Source organism: Nerophis lumbriciformis, linkage group LG24 (genome assembly GCF_033978685.3).
Source record: "Nerophis lumbriciformis linkage group LG24, RoL_Nlum_v2.1, whole genome shotgun sequence".
NCBI classification, from domain to species: Eukaryota; Metazoa; Chordata; class Actinopteri; order Syngnathiformes; family Syngnathidae; genus Nerophis; species Nerophis lumbriciformis.
In genome coordinates, this window is record NC_084571.2 from 16,272,501 (window position 1) to 16,290,015 (window position 17,515).

General features: G+C 41.0%; 1 protein-coding gene across 4 annotated transcripts in view; it reads left to right on the top strand.

Annotated features, from left to right (window-relative positions):
- LOC133620300 (oxysterol-binding protein-related protein 7-like) overlaps positions 1–17,515 on the top strand; it is a 99,843-nt gene that overhangs the window by 75,544 nt on the left and 6,784 nt on the right. For all 4 annotated transcript variants that reach the window (XM_061981671.1, XM_061981669.1, XM_061981670.1 and 1 more), the window contains 6 exons: positions 6,681–6,849; positions 9,076–9,147; positions 14,147–14,361; positions 14,427–14,564; positions 15,991–16,054; positions 16,120–16,198. In XM_061981671.1, the coding sequence (XP_061837655.1) occupies positions 6,681–6,849; positions 9,076–9,147; positions 14,147–14,361; positions 14,427–14,564; positions 15,991–16,054; positions 16,120–16,198 (737 nt within the window). The remainder of the gene's footprint in view (positions 1–6,680; positions 6,850–9,075; positions 9,148–14,146; positions 14,362–14,426; positions 14,565–15,990; positions 16,055–16,119; positions 16,199–17,515) is intronic.

The following is a 17,515-nucleotide window of genomic DNA, read 5'->3' on the forward strand; positions in this document are numbered from 1 at the left end:
GTATATCAATGTGTGTGTGTGTGTCTGTAACCCAATTCATGTGTGTCTGTATATCTGTGTGTGTGTGTGTGTGTGTGTGTGTGTGTGTGTGTGTGTGTGTGTGTGTGTCTGTAATCCAATTAATGTGTGTATATCAATGTGTGTCTGTATATCAATGTGTGTGTGTGTCTGTATATCAATTTGTGTGTGTGTGTGTGTGTGTGTGTGTGTGTGTGTGTGTGTGTGTGTGTGTGTGTGTGTGTGTGTGTGTGTGTGTGTCAAATAGTATATCTATAGCTATTTAATGTTGTCATATCTATAGTTATTTAATGTCATATTCATAGATTTTTTAATGTCATATCTATAGTTGATATTTAACATTGTCATATCTATAGTTATTTAATGTTGTCATATTGATAGTTAATATTTTATGTTGTCGTATCTATAGTTGATATTTAATGTTGTAATAGCCATAGTTGATATTTAATGTCATATTTACAGATGATATTTAATGTCATATCTGTAGTTGATATTTAATGTTGTCATATTCATAGATGATATTTAATGTCATGTCTATAGTTGATATTTAATGTTATGTTCATTATTCATATTTATTGTTGTCATATTTATAGTTGATGTTTAATGTCGTATTCATTATTCATATTTAATGTTATATCTATGGTTGATATTTAATGTCATATCTATAGTTGATATTTAATGTTGTCATTTGTATAGTTCATATTTAATATTGTCATATCTATAGTTGATATTTAATGTTGTCATTTGTATAGTTCATATTTAATGTTGTCATATCTATAGTTGATATTTAATGTTGTCATATCTATAGTTGATATTTAATGTCATATCCATAGTTGTTTAATGTCATATTCATTATTCATATTTAATGTTGTCATATTTATAGTTGATATTCAATACCGCCATCTTTATAGTTGATATTTAATGTCATATTCATTATTCATATTTAATGTTGTCATATATACAGTTGATATTTAATGTTGTCATATTCATAGATTATATTTAATGTCATATCTATAGTTTATATTTATTGTTGTCATTCATAGATTATATTTAATGTCATATCTATAGTTGATCTTTAATGTCATATTCATTATTCATTATTAATGTAGTCATATCTATAGTTGATATTTAATGTTGTCATATCTATAGTTGATATTTAATGTCATATTCATAGATTGTATTTAATGTCATATTTATAGTTATTTAATGTTGACATATCTATAGTTTATATTTAATGTCATATTCATAGTTGATATTTAATGTTGTCATATATATAGTTATTTAATGTTGTCATATCTATAGTTGATATTTAATGTCATATTCAAATTCAATATTGTCATATTGTCATATTTATTATTCATATTTAATGTTGTCATATCTATAGTTGATATTTAATGTCATATTCATGGATTTTATTTGATGTCATATCTATAGCTGACTACTCTCTGAGCTGCCACCTTATCGTGGTAGAGGAGTTTGCGTGTCCCAATGATCCTAGGAGCTATGTTGTCATGGAATGGCATGGAAGCCCCCCGGTAGGGTCTCCCAAGACATACAGGTCCTATTTGAGGTATCAGACAAAGAGCAGCTCGAAGACTTCTATGGGAATACAAAAACTGAGACTCCGATTTCCCGCGGGTCACCGGGACCCCCTCTGGAGCCAGGCCCGGAGTTGGGGCACGATGGCGAGCGCCTGGTGGCCGGGCCTGTCCCCACAGCCCGAAGAGGAAACGTGGGTCCCCCCTCCAATGGGCTCACCACACATGGGAGGGGCCATAGATGTCGGGTGCGTTGTGAGCTGGGCGGAAGCCGAAGGCAGGGCACTTGGCAGTCTGATCCTCGGCTACATAAGCTAGGTCTTGGGACGTGGAACGTCACCTCGCTGGGGGTGAAGAAGCCTGAGCTAGTGCGTGAGGTGAAGAAGTTTCGGCTGGATATAGTTGCACTCACTTCGACGCACAGCAATGGCTCTGGAACCAGTTCTCTCGAGAAGGGGCTGGACTCTCTTCCACACTGGCGTTGCACGCAGTGAGAGGCGACGGGCTGGGGTAGCAATTCTTGTTGCCCCCTGGCTCAAAGCCTGCACGCTGGAGTTCATCCCGGTGGACGAGAGGGTAGCTTCCCTCCGCCTTCGGGTGGGGGGGACGGGTCCTGACTGTTGTTTGTGTTTACGCACCAAGCAGCAGCTCAGAGTACCCACCCTTTTTGGATGCACTCGAGGGAGTACTGGAGAGTGCTCCCCCAGGTGATTCCCTTGTCCTACTGGGGGACTTCAACGCTCATGTTGGCAACGACAGTGAAACCTGGAAAGGCGTGATTGGGAAGAATGGCCGTCCGGATCTGAACCCGAGTGGTGTTTTGTTATTAGACTTTTGTGCTCGTCACAGATTGTCTATAACGAACACCATGTTCAAACATAAGGGTGTCCATATGTGCACTTGGCACCAGGACACCCTAGGCCGCAGTTCCATGATCGACTTTGTACAAACCCCGTTTCCATATGAGTTGAGAAATTGTGTTAGATGTAAATATAAACGGAATACAATGATTTGCAAATCCTTTTCAACCCATATTCAATTGAATATGCTACAAAGACAAGATATTTGATGTTCAAACTCATAAACTCTTTTTTTTTTTTTTGCAAATAATAATTAACTTAGAATTTCATGGCTGCAACACGTGCCAAAGTAGTTGGGAAAGGGCATGTTCACCACTGTGTTACATCACCTTTTCTTTTAACAACACTCAATAAACGATTGGGAACTGAGGAAACTAATTGTTGAAGCTTTGAAAGTGGAATTCTTTCCCATTCTTGTTTTATGTAGAGCTCCAGTCGTTCAACAGTCCGGGGTCTCCGCTGTCGTATTTTACGCTTCATAATGCGCCACACATTTTCGATGGGAGACAGGTCTGGACTTCAGGCGAGCCAGGAAAGTACCCGCACTCTTTTTTAACGAAGCCACGCTGTTGTAACACGTGCTGAATGTGGCTTGGCATTGTCTTGCTGAAATAAGCAGAGGCGTCCATGAAAAAGACGGCGCTTAGATAGCAGCATATGTTGCTCCAAAACCTGTATGTACCTTTCAGCATTAATGGTGCCTTCACAGATGTGTAAGTTACCCATGCCTTGGGCACTAATGCACCCCCATACCATCACACATGCTGGCTTTTGAACTTTGCGTCTAATAGTCTGGATGGTTCGCTTCCCCTTTAGTCCGGATGACACGATGTCGAATGTTTCCAAAAACAATTTGAAATGTGGACTCGTCAGACCACAGAGCACTTTTCCACTTTGCATGAGTTCATCTTAGATGATCTCGGGCTCAGAGAAGCCGGCGGCGTTTCTGGATGTTGTTGATAAATGGCTTTTGCTTTGCATAGTAGAGTTTTACCTTGCACTTACAGATGTAGCGACCAACTGTATTTAGTGACAGTGGTTTTCTGAAGTGTTCCTGAGCCCATGTGGTGATATCCTTTAGAGATTGATGTCGGTTTTTGATACAGTGCCGTCTGAGGGATCGAAGGTCACAGTCATTCAATGTTGGTTTCCCGGCCATGCCGGTTACGTGGAGTGATTTCTCCAGATTCTCTGAACCTTTTGATGATATTATGGACCGTAGATGTTGAAATCCCTAAATTTCTTGCAATTGCACTTTGAGAAACGTTGTTCTTAAACTGTTTGACTATTTGCTCACGCAGTTGTGGACAAAGGGGTGTACCTCGCCCCATCCTTTCTTGTGAAAGACTGAGCATTTTTTTGGAAAGCTGTTTTTTTACCCAATCATGGCACCCACCTGTTCCCAATTAGCCTGCACACCTGTGGAATGTTCGAAATAAGTGTTTGATGAGCATTCCTCAACTTTATCAGTATTTATTTCCACCTTTCCCAACTTCTTTGTCACGTGTTGCTGGCATCAAATTCTAAAGTTAACGATTATTTCCAAAAAAAAAAAAGTTTATGAGTTTGAACATCAAATATGTTGTCTTTATAGCATATTCAACTGAATATGGGTTGAAAATGATTTGCAAATCATTGTATTCCGTTTATATTTACATCTAACACAATTTCCCAACTCATGGAAACAGGGTTTGTAGTTGTGTCATCAGATTTGCGGCCTCATGTTTTGGACACTCTGGTGAAGAGAGGAGCGGAGTTTTCTACCGCTCACCACCTGGTGGTGAGTTGGCTGCGATGGCGGGGGAGGATGCCGGACAGACCTGGCAGGACCAAACGCATTATGAGGGTCTGCTGGCAACGTCTAGCAGAGTCTCCTGTCAGAGAGAGTTTCAATTCCCACCTCCGGAAGAACTTTGAACATGTCACGAGGAAGGTGCTGGACATTGAGTCCGAGTGGACGATGTTCCGTACCTCTATTGTCAAGGCGACTGATTAGAGCTGTGGCCGCAAGGTAGTTGGTGCCTGTCGTGGCGGTAATCCTAGAAACCGTTGGTGGACACCAGCGGTGAGGGATGCCGTCAAGCTGAAGAAAGAGTCCTATCGGGTTCTTTTGGCTCATAGGACTCTGGAGGCAGCAGACAGGTACCGACAGGCCAAGCGGTGTGCGGCTTCAGCGGTCGCAGAGGCAAAAACTCGGACATGGGAGGAGTTCGGGTAAGCCATGGAAAACGACTTCCGGATGGCTTTTAAGCAATTCTGCACCACCAGCCGCCGCCTCAGGAAAAGGAAGCAGTCCACTGTCAACACCGTGTATGGTGAGGACGGTGTTCTGCTGACCTCGACTGCGGATGTTGTGGATCGGTGGAGGGAATATTTCGAAGTCCTCCTCAATCCCACCAACACGAGGAAGCAGTGCCTGGGAAATCTGTGGTGGGCTCTCCTATTTCTGGGGCTGAAATTGCTGAGGTAGTTAAAAAGCTCCTCGGTGGCAAAGCCCCGGGGGTGGATGAGACCCGCCCGGAGTTTCTTAAGGCTCTGGATGCTGTGGGGCTGTCTTGATTGACAAGACTCTGCAGCATCGCGTGGACATCGGGGGCGGTACCTCTGAATTGACAGACTGAGATGGTGGTTCCTCTCTTTAAGAAGGGGAACCGGAGGGTGTGTTCCAACTATCGTGGGATCACACTCCTCAGCCTTCCCGGTAAGGTCTATTCAGGTGTACTGGAGAGGAGGCTACGCCGGATAGTCGAATCTCGGATTCAGGAGGAAAATGTGGTTTTCGTCCTGGTCGTGGAACTGTGGACTAGCTCTATACTCTCAGCAGGGTCCTTGAGAGTGCATGGGAGTTTCCCCAACCAGTCTACATGTGCTTTGTGGACTTGATGAAGGCATTCGACCGTGTCCCTCGGGAAGTCCTGTGGGGAGTGCTCAGAGAGTGTGGGGTATCACACTGTCTGATTGTGGCGGTCCGATCCCTGTACGATCAGTGTCAGAGCTTGGTCCGCATTGCCGGCGGTAATTCGGACACGTTTCCAGTGAGGGTTGGACTCAGCCAAGGCTGCCCTTTGTCACCGATTCTGTTCATGACTTTTATGGACAGAATTTCTAGGCGTAGTCAGGGCGTTGAGGGGATCCGGTTTGGTGGCTGCAGGATTAGGTCTCTGGTTTTTGCAGATGATGTGGTCCTGATGGCTTCATCTGGCCAGGATCTTCAGCTCTCACTGGATCGGTTCACAGCTGAGTGTGAAGCGACTGGGATGAGAATCAGCACCTCCAAGTCGGAGTCCATGGCTCTTGCCCGGAAAAGGGTGGAGTGCCTTCTCCAGGTTGGGGAGGAGACCCTGCCCCAAGTGGAGGAGTTCAAGTACCTATGAGTCTTGTTCACGAGTGAGGGAAGAGTGGATCGTGAGATCAACAGGCAAATTGGTGCAGCGTCTTCAGTAATGCGGACGCTGTATCGATCCGTTGTGGTGAAGAAGGAGCTGAGCCGGAAGGCAAAGCTCTCAATTTACCGGTCGATCTACGTTCCCATCCTCACCTATGGTCATGAGCTTTTGGTTATGACTGAAAGAACAAGATCACGGGTACAAGTGGATGAAATGAGTGTCCTTCGCCGGGTGGCGGGGCTCTCCCTTAGAGATAGGGTGAGAAGCTCTGCCATCCGGAAGGAGCTCAAAGTAAAGCCGCTGCTCTTCCACATCGAGAAGATCCAGATGAGGTGGTTCGGGCTTCTGGTCAGGATGCCACCCGAACGCCTCCCGAGGGAGGTGTTTAGGGCACGTCCGACTGGTAGGAGGCCACGGAGAAGACCCAGGACACGTTGGGAAAACTATGTCTCCCGACTGGCCTGGGAATGCGTCGGGATCCCCCGGGAAAAGCTGGACGAAGTGGCTGGGGAGAGGGAAGTCTGGGCTTCCCTGCTTAGGCTGCTGCCCCCGCGACCCACCCTCAGATAAGCGGAAGATGGATGGATCTATAGTTGATATTTAATGTCATATTCATAGATAATATTTAATGTTGTCATATCTATAGTTGATATTTCATGTTGTCATATCTATAGTTATTTAATGTTGTCATATCTATAGTTGATATTTCATGTCATGTCTATAGTTGATATTTAATGTTGTCATATCTATAGTTGATATTTAATGTCATATCTATAGTTGATATTTCATATTGTCATATCTATAGTTGACTTGTGCAGTGTCAGCATTTCTTGCACGGAGCTTTGACAAGCGTTACTTTCCCCCCTGCTGACTTGCAGAGAGGTCCTATCCAGCGAGCTCCTTCCGTGGCTGACTCTATGGCCGAGTATTTCGACGCCAGCGAGGTGCTGGTGTGTGAAACCTCCTCTGAGGCAGAAGCTTCTGACGAGTCGGGTTTGAGTGACATCACCACGACGACCAGTACCTCGGAGCCTGAGGAAGGACATGGTGAGTGTTAGCATCTTAGCATTTAAGGACAACTTGAAAAAGTGCACTTCATAATATTCTGTAAATAAGACTTGCATTTAAGTCTAATATTAAACATTTTTTCACAAATATAATTTTAATGTCAAAGTACTGTTTTTTTCAGTTAATTTAAATTGAGCAAACATGCTAACAGTTGAGACATTTTGACATAATGCTAACATGCTAACAGTTGAAACATTTTGACATGATGCTAACATGCTAACAGTTGAAACATTTTGACATAATGCTAACATACTATCAGTTAAAATATTTAGACGTAATGCTAACATGCTATCAGTTGAAACATTTTGACATAATGCTAACATGCTAACAGTTGAAACATTTTGACGTAATGCTAACATGCTATCAGGTGAAACATTTTGACATAATGCTAGCATGCCAACAGGTGAGACATTTTGACATCATGCTAACATGCTAATAGTTGACATTTTGACAAAATGCTAACATGTTAATAGTTGAGTCATTTTGATGTAATGTTAACATGCTATCAGGTAAAACATTTTGACATAATGCTAACATGCCAACAGGTTAGGCATTTTGACATAATGCAAACATGCTAACAGTTGAAACATTTCAACGTAATGCAAACATGCTAACAGCTGAAACATTTCAACATAATGATAGCATGCTAACGGTTGAGACATGATGTAATGCAAACATGCTATCAGTTAAAATATTTTGACGTAATGCTAACATGCTAATAGTTGAGACATTTTGATGCAATGCTAACACGTTATCAGGTAAAACATTTTGACATAATGCAACATGCTACCACTTTACAAGGGAAAAGGTGACTCGAAAGTGTCATTTATGTTATTAGTCCCTCCATTTTCTACCACTTGTCCCTTATGGTTTCGCGGGGGTGCTGGATCCTATCCCAGCTGCACACGGGCGGAAGGCGGTGTACACTTAATGTTAAACATATTTAACTATTCCTGCTTAAGTTTTGAAGGTATTCTGTTTTGAATCATTAATAATCATATTTTGTATTTTACATTGGTCAGGAACCAATTAACCTTTTACTGTACTACCAAATACGTAACTTTGCTGCGACATACGAGTTTAGTTCATTCTTAGTACTCATATAGTCAATATTTCTTGCTGAATCAAAATCCATTTCATTGTTGTTTGGGTCCCAAAAAGTCAAAATTATATTTAAAAAAAAAAGAAGAAAAAACTACTTTTAAAAGCGTAATGTTGTATAAACAATACAATAGAATGTAGTACAAACTTGGATAAACAAAATTATGTCCATCGCTAGCTATAAGCTAATGCTAGCTATGAGCTCATGCTAGCTATAAGCCAATGCTAGCTATAAGGCAAAACTAGCTATAAGCTAATGCTAGCTATACGGCAATACTAACAATAAGTTAATGCTAATTATAAGTTAATGCTAGCTATTAGTTAATGCTAGCTATAAGCTAATGCTATATATAAGGCAATACTAGCTATAAGTTAATGCTAGCTATAAACTAATGTTAGTTATAGGTTATTGCTAGCTATAAGCTAATGTTAACTATAAGGCAACACTCGCTATAAGCTAATACTCGCTATAGGTTAATGCTTGTTATAAGCTAATGCTAGTTATAAGCTAATGCTAGCTATAAGCTAATGTTAGCTATACGGCAATACTAGCTATAAGCTAATGCTAGCTATAAGCTAATGCTAGCTATGCGGCAATGCTAGCTATAAGCTAATGCTATATATGAGGCAATACTAGCTATAAGTTATTGCTAGCTATAAGCTAATGTTAACTATAAGGCAATACGAGCTATAAGCTAATACGAGCGATAAGCTAATGCTTGCTATAAGCTAATGCTAGTAAGTATCTTACGGGCATCACATTTATTTGTGGTAAAGTGTCATTTTTGTTTGGAATATTCATAGTTTTAGTTCACTTTTTCATTCTTTATGTGTCATCAACAATGTTAGACTGTATTCTACTTCTTTGTTTACAAGTTTTACCACAGAAAAGCGATTTTCTAGCCCCGGATCCTGCTTTGCAGTTCTGCTACCAGTAACAATTGACAAGTGTTCATGCCGGAAAAGAATGAAAATAGTCCACAAAGTGTCCTTTGACGAAGGAAATCAACTTTAATGAAGGGGATCTTTTGAGGGCGGAGTCACACAGAAGGAAACATGGCTTTTAAAAACAAGTTGAACTTGATTTTCTTTTGTGTTGCTCAGCCAGTGTAACTCTGAAATACCGAGAGAGTCTGAGGAGCGCACCTGACAAACCTTCGCTGATGTCCGACACAGGTAACACCTTTTCTTGACTTTTACCACCGTCTTTGAGAGATCATACACCTACAAAACATTTCATAGTTTAGGAAATACAGGATAAGTTGTACATTCCTTTGTGCTGGCAAATACTTGAGTGTTGTTTTGGTGATGACTGGTGGAATGGTGCATGCATCAGCGGCGGTGTCCCCCTGGGTCACTGGGCGTTTGGGCCTTAACATTAGACGCCCTCCCCAGGGGTGGCCAGCCACAGGGTGATCGGCCCCAGGCTTGCGTCAATCCCATTGAGTCATGAGTCGCTTGGTGTTGAGCAGCAGACTTCTCATGGGACTATGCACGGCAGGGGCGTCGTTTTCCCTAAATCAAGCCTAAGCAGACCGCATACCTCCTGGCTTGCTACTTGGCGGCCCAGCAGGGGTCTTTCTTCCTCATGAACAGCCACTGGCTGCCTCTTTTGGCTGCCTTTGATGCAGGCTTTGGCCTCAGACTCCCATGTCTACAAGCAGTTTGGTGGTAAGTCTCGCCACAAAGCCTCTGCAGCCCACCTGTCCAAAGTCAGGACCCAGGGTGGACCACTCATCTGTGCATCAGTTGGGGACGTCTCTGCGCTGCTGACCTGTCTCCACTCAAGATGATCTCCTGCTGGCCCCACTATGGACTGGACTCTCACTATTATGTTAGATCCACTATGGACTGGACTCTCACAATATTATGCTAGATCCACTCGACGTCCATTGCACCGGTCGCCCTAGGGGGGTTCTGCGGTCCTCTCCAAGGTTTCTCATTGTCCCATTGGGTTGAGTTTTTCCTTGCCCTGATGTGGGATCTGAACCGAGGATGTCGTGGCTTGTGCAGCCCTTTGAGACACTCGTGATTTAGGGCTATATAAATAAACATTGATTGATTGATGATTGATGTTTGTGTGCTATGGCTATGAGTTTTTTCTTTCCTTGTCCTCAGTCTGGACCCCCTCTCCAGGGGCCCAGGCTTGGACTGAATTTTTTTTCTGGTGAGGGGCAGCTTGAGGGCGCCATCTCCTTAGAAGCCCGTTGTGGTAGGGCATCGTGGAACTCCGAGCCATTTATTGATGTCGCCTGTGACTCCTCTTTGCAACTTCTCCACGATTGAGATTGGGACCTCATAAACTGCAGTATCCTGGGTAGGAGTCGGAACTGCAGGCACCAGGCCTTTCCAGGCAGTTGGGTGTTATCGATGGACTGTAGGCCGTTATCGATGAACTGTAGGCCACTGCTGATATCCTTATGCAGTTGTTGCACCTGGTCTTTGCCCTTCAGGCTTGTATCATACCACCTGCCAAGGCTCTTTACAGGCTGCTCAGACACTGTTGGGATTGGGTCATCTCTGATGAAGAATTTCAGGTTTGAGAGCATTCCCTTTACAACTGAGATTATTCGTGACTTGGATGGTTTGATCTTCATACGGGCCCAACTGATGTTCTCCACCAGTTTTCTGAGAAGCCTCTTGGTGCATGGGATGGTGGTGGTCAACGTTGTAATATCGTCCTTGTAAGCTCTGAGTGGGGGGAGGTTCTGGCCAGAGTCAACCACCTAACACCCACTTTGAGGCGCAGATGATCCTCCATCGCCATGAATGCCAGGGGGTGAGAGTGCATCCTGCCATGATGCCTACTTCCAAGCGCTGCCAAGAGGTGGTAAAGTCAGAGGTGGTGAAGCAGAACTGCACGTCCTGGAAGTAGGATTTAACCAGAGCTGTGATGGTATCCGGAATGTGGAAGAAGTTGAAGGCAGACCACATGAGTTCATGGGGTACCAAACCAAAGACATTGGCAAGGTCCAGGTAGACTACGTGGAGATCCTTTCTCTCCGCCTTTTCTACTTGGATCTAGTGCCAGATCATGCTGGAATGTTCTGAGCACCCGGAGAATCCTGATATTACTGCCTTTGTACAGCTGCATTGATGTACTCATTTATTTGCAGATACTCGCCCATCCTGCAATGACGCTGAAGAAGATTTTGCCCACAATATTTAGCAGGGAGATTGGTCGGAATTGGCTGATGTTCTCTGCATCCTTCTCCTTTGGGATGAGGACTCCCCCTGCCCTATGCCATATTTGGGGTATCGTCTTCTTCTGCCATGCTGTTCTCATGAGCTTTCAGAGAAACCTCAGGACTTCCGATGCGTTCTTGTACACCTTGTATGGGACTCCATTTGGCCCCGGGGCAGATGCCGTTCTTTCTCGTCGCGCAGTGTTTTCCACCTCTTTCCATGTTGGATGGCCGATCGGCATATGATGTTCAGGAGGGTCAATTGGTGGGATGTCTGAAAGGATGGTGAGACATTCAGACCGCCTTGAGTCAGGGTGCGTTGCTTTTAGGTGATCTTCCAGGTCTACCTTTGTTGTTTTAAGGGCTCCACTTTTTTCCTTTGAGAAGATACTTTTGAGGAACTTAAAGGGATATTTATAGAACCATGTTCTAGTTTTTCTTTCTTCCTTCTACATTTCCGTAGGATCTCTTCTCTGCGGAGGGATGCCAATCGAGTTTTAATGTTGACTTGAAGCACATTTATGCCTTCCCTTTCCACTCCAGAGGCTTTTTTCCACTGTTTCCAAAGTTGTCTCCTTTCAAGGACCAGGCGCCTGCCTTCATGTTGCCTCCTGGAAACTGGTGCGGTTGAGAAATTTTTTCCACCTTTCCTTACTTGCACTCCGAAGCGTTCTGACCCATATTGATAGATGATGTCCCCCATTCTCTCCAACTTCTTTTCCACTGTCCCTTGTAGTTGTTCGAGGGACACGGCCAGGTCAGTATTGATTGTTTCCCACAGCTTCTTATCCACGACACCGGACCACTTCACATGCAGTCTAATGCCCGCTAGTCTCCTTTCGACTGCAGGTCTAGGAGGTTGGGTCGGTTCTACCGCCGTTGTCATCAGCTCTGTGTTTGCTTCCTCCGAGACAGTGGTACTGATGTACTGCAAGCTGTGATTTGTGTCCAGTTGCAGTACTTCATTCGACTGATTTGACTCCTTTCGTAGAAAGTAGTCAATGTGAGGCCTCTGTTTCTCTTCTCTCAAACACTTCTTCTTTCCCTGGTGAACTCTCAACCCGTGATGTGATGTAATGCTCCTCCAACCACAGGAACATATCTGCAGTTTGTGCCCTGCCGTCGTGGCTGTAACTGTGGCAATTGCTGTGGCACTCTCTTGTACTGTGCTCTTACTCATTGTCGTTTCCAGTCCAGAGTCTGTTACCGTGATGTCAGCCGATGAGTCATCTTCCGCCCCAGCTCTCGCAGTGTTCTTCTCTGTCGTCTTTTCGTTGCTATAGCGGGTGCTTCCAACATGCGAAGGCACGGGAAGCTACAAGCATGTGAAGCTAGCCCATGAATGTGGAAATACTGTCAAAGCGCTTTGAGTACCTTGAAGGTAGAAAAGCGCTATACAAGTATAACCCATACTTATATAGCCCTAAATCACGAGTGTCTCAAAGGGCTGCACAAGCCACAATGACATCCTCGGCTCAGATCCCACATCAGGGCAAGAAAAAGCTCAACCCAATGGGATAACAATGGGAATATTGGAGGGGACCGCAGAACGTAATGCTAACATGCTAACAGTTGAAACATGTTGATGTAATGTTAACATGCTAAAAGGTGAAACATTTTGACGTAATGCTAACATGCTAAAATGTGAAACATGTTGATGTAATGCTAACATGCTAAAAGGTGAAACATTTTGACGTAATGCTAACATGCTAAAATGTGAAACATTTTTGACATAATGCTAATATGCTAACAGTTGAAACATTTTGACGTAATGCTAACATGCTAAAATGTGAAACATTTTTGACATAATGCTAATATGCTAACAGTTGAAACATTTTGACATAACATGTCAATATGTTAACAGGTATGGTATTTAATATAATGATAACATTATAACCATCAGGGGACGGCGTGGCGCAGTGGAAGAGTGGCCGTGCGCGACCCGAGGGTCCCTGGTTCAATCCCCACCTAGTACCAACATCGTCATGTCCGTTGTGTCCTGAGCAAGACACTTCACCCTTGCTCCTGATGGGTGCTGGTTAGCGCCTTGCATGGCAGCTCCCTCCATCAGTGTGTGAATGTGTGTGTGAATGGGTAAATGTGGAAGTAGTGTCAAAGCGCTTTGAGTACCTTGAAGGTAGAAAAGCGCTATACAAGTACAACCCATTTATCATTTATCATTTATAACATGCTGACAGTTGAAATATTTTCACATAATGCTAACATGTTAACATGCTATTTAGTAAATATTAAATACCTCAATTGTTTCCAAGTGGTGTCTGTAACAAGGCAGTAAAACGGATGCTCAAACAACAGAAGTCATCGTCATGGACTTACTAGCTGTGCAAGCTTGCTTTCCAATCAGCTAAACAGACTCAATAACTCCACGGTCACGTTTTGGTGAATTTACTCGTAAATGTGTTAGCATATTAGCTCATGCTAATGACGCTATCTTGATTATATTACGATAGCAGGTACAAATATGCATGAAAACACTCCTACAGACATCACACATGGGACGCTTTAGTAAGTAAGAATTGTTTTAGTTATATTGTAAAACTTACAAATGTTGTTTGGAGTGATGAATGAAGAACCCACAAGAGTAGAAACGCTATGGACGGCTAGAAGACGGAAAGGCACTCTGGTTGAATAAACTTCCGGGAAATGGAAGGACACTGCAGCACCTGTTAATTTGTCCAAAAGATGGCGCCATAGCACAAACAAAACTAACTTTGTTGAATTATTTAGTCTTTTTTTTTTTGGAAAATAAAGAGAAAAAATTACTGAGGAAATTTGTTAAAATTCATCATAGCTTTTAAGCTAGGTAGAGATTAGCCACGCTATTTTCAAAATAGCGATTAGCACACTAGCTTTCTTATCCAGGGAATGAGCAGTATCACCAGTATGATGAATTTGTTTTACGATCATTTCAATTTGAAAGGATTGTCCTGAGTTTTGTCATTGAAGACTAAACGATATCATGATATCAGGTCGTCGCCGTATCCTCCCAGCGGCGGGGGCAGACAACAGTCATGTGGGCATCATGACCATCTTGTACAACAACATCGGCAAGGACCTGTCTCGCGTGTCCATGCCCATCGTCCTCAACGAGCCCGTATCACTGCTGCAGAGACTCTCGGAGGAGCTAGAGTACTCCCAGCTGCTCGATATCGCCAACCGAATCGACGATCCGTACGAGAGGATGGTAAGTATCGCTCAAGGTGGTCGTCATGCTCCAAACGTCCCTTCAAGGTGATTGTACTCCTGCAGGTTTATGTTGCTGTCTTTTCTATCTCCGGGTATGCCTGGGCATCTTGGCGATATCGCTACAAACCTTTTAATCCTGTTCTTGGAGAAACCTACGAGAACGTCCGAGAAGATAGAGGATTCCGATATGTCAGCGAGCAGGTGACTTCTTCCTGTTCAGAATGTTAGCGGTTATCTGCTGCTGTCAATCATTTAGATTATTCTCATGTGCCACTTTCAACTAATAATTATATTATGTGCCACTTTTAACCAATAATTATATCATGTGCCACTTTTGACCAATAATTATATTATGTGCCACTTTTAAAACTTACTATTATTTTATGTGCTGATTTCAACTATTAATAATTATATTAGGTGCTGCTTTAAATTAATAATTATATCATGTTCTACATTTAACACTTATTATTTTATGTGCTGTTTTTCAACAATTAATTATTTTATTATTTGCTGTTTTAAACTAATATTTTTTATTATGTGCTGCTTTTAACAACCAATTAGTTTCTGTGCTAATTTCAATTAATTGTTATTCTTATGTGCTTCTTTAAACTTATAATTATGTGCCACTTTTAACTCTTACCATTTTATGTGCTGATTTCAACTATTAATAATTATTTTATTTGCTGTTTTAAACTAATAATAATTATTTTATAATATGTTTTAAACTAATAATTTTATTAGCCTTTTTTAACACTTGTTTTTTTTGCTGATTTCAACTATTATTGTATTATGTGCTGCTTTAAAATAATTGCCTTTTTTAACACTTAATAATATTTTATGTGCTGATTTCAACTATTATGTGCTGCTTTAAACTAATAATTATATTATTATTCACCTTTTTTAACACTTAATATTTTACGTGCTGATTTCAACTTTTAATAATTATATTATGTGCTACTTTAAACTAATAATTATATTATGTTCCACTTTTAACACTTAATATTATTTTATGTGCTGTTTTCAACTATTAATTATTTTATTATTTGCTGTTTTAAACTAATAATTATGTGCTGCTTGTAACACTTAATAATTATTTTATGTGCTGATTTCAACTATCATTATTATTCTTATGTGCTGCTTTAAACTAATAATTATATTATTATTCACTTTTTTAACACTTATTTTATTTACTGATTTCAACTATTATTATTTTTATGTGCTGCTTTAAACTAATTATATTATGTGCCACTTTTAACTTTTAATATGTTGTGCTGATTTCTCCAATTAATTATTTTATTATGTGCTGTTTTAAACTAATTATTTTATTATTCGCCTTTTTTAACACTTAATATTTTATGTGCTGATTTCAACTTTTAATTATTTTATGTGCTGTTTTAACTAATAATTACATTATGTGCCGTCTTCAACAATTTATATTTTATTACAAATAATTTTATTGTGTAGCTGTCAAATATTTGTATTATTTTGTGTTGCTTTTAACACTTAACATTGTTTTATTATATGCTGCTTTGAACAATAATTATTTTAAGTTCTGTTTTCAATACTTAATATGTGTTTGTAAAAGCTGCATGAGAGTAGAATTAGTCGTAAAAGTTGTTGTGTTCAGGTGAGCCATCATCCTCCCATCTCTGCCTGCCACGCCGAGTCCAACAACTTCACCTTCTGGCAAGGTTGGTAACCAATGCAACTTTTGTGCAGATGTCCAAGTTTGTAAGTTTGCATGTTCCTGGTGCAGATCAAAGATGGAAGTACAAGTTCTGGGGGAAATCCGTGGAGATCATGTCGAGTGGAAACGTCAACGTTACCTTGCCCAGGTGAGACATGTTGACGTCATGCTAAGGTGCTATCAGGTGAAACATTTTAACATTGCTAACATGCTATCAAGTGAAACATTTTGACATAATGCTAACATGCTATCAGGTGAAACATTTAGACATAATGCTAACATGCTATCAGGTGAAACATTTTGGCGTAATGTGAACATGCTATCACTTGAAATATTTTGACGTAATGCTAACATGTTATCAGTAAAAAGTTTTGACACAATGCATAGATGCTATCAGTTAAAACATTTTGACAAATGCTAACATGCAATCAGTTAAAACATTTTGACAAAGGCTAACATGCTATCAGTTAAAACATTTTGACATAATGCTGACATGCTATCAGGTTAAACATTTTGACATAATGCTAACATGCTATCAGGTAAAACATTTTTACGTAATACTAACATGCTAACCGGTGAAACATTTTGACGTAATGCAAACATGCTAGCAGGTGAAACATTTCGATATAATACGAACATGCTATCACTTGAAACATTTTGACGTAATGCTAACATGCTATCAGTTAAAACATTTTGACAAATGCTAACATGCGATCAGTTAAAACATTTTGACATAATGCTAGCGTATTATCTGGTAAAACATTGTGACATAATGCTAACATGTTAACTGGTACATTTATTATAATGCTAACAGGTGAAACATTTTGACATAATGCTAACATGCTATCAATTGAAACACTGAGATAATGCATACATGCTATCAGGTAAAACATGTTGACATAATGCCAACATGCTAACAGGTGAAACATTTTGTCATAATGCTAACATGGTATCAGTTGAAAGATTTTGACGTAAAGCTAACATGCCATCAGTTAAAACATTATGACAAATGCTAAGATGCTAACAGGTGAAACATTTGACATAATGTTAACATATCCTAACAGGTGAGATATTTTACATAATGCTATCATGCGATCAGGTAAAATATTTTGACATAATGCATACATGCTATCAGGTAAAACATTTTGACATAATGCTAATATGCTATGAGGTAAATTATTTTTATATAATGCCAATATGCTAACAGTTAAGACATTTTGACATACCGCTATCATGCTGTCATGTCATGATGTAATGCTAACAGCTGAAACATTTGACATAATGCTAACATGCTAGCATGTTAACAGGTATGACATTTTATATGTTACTACCATGCTAAGGGGTTAAACATTTTGACATGATGCTAACGTGCTTGTCTGCAAAGAGTACAAGTGAGGTGATTATTAATATTCTTGCAGATATGATTAATGATGAATATTCATGCATATATGATGATGGATATTCA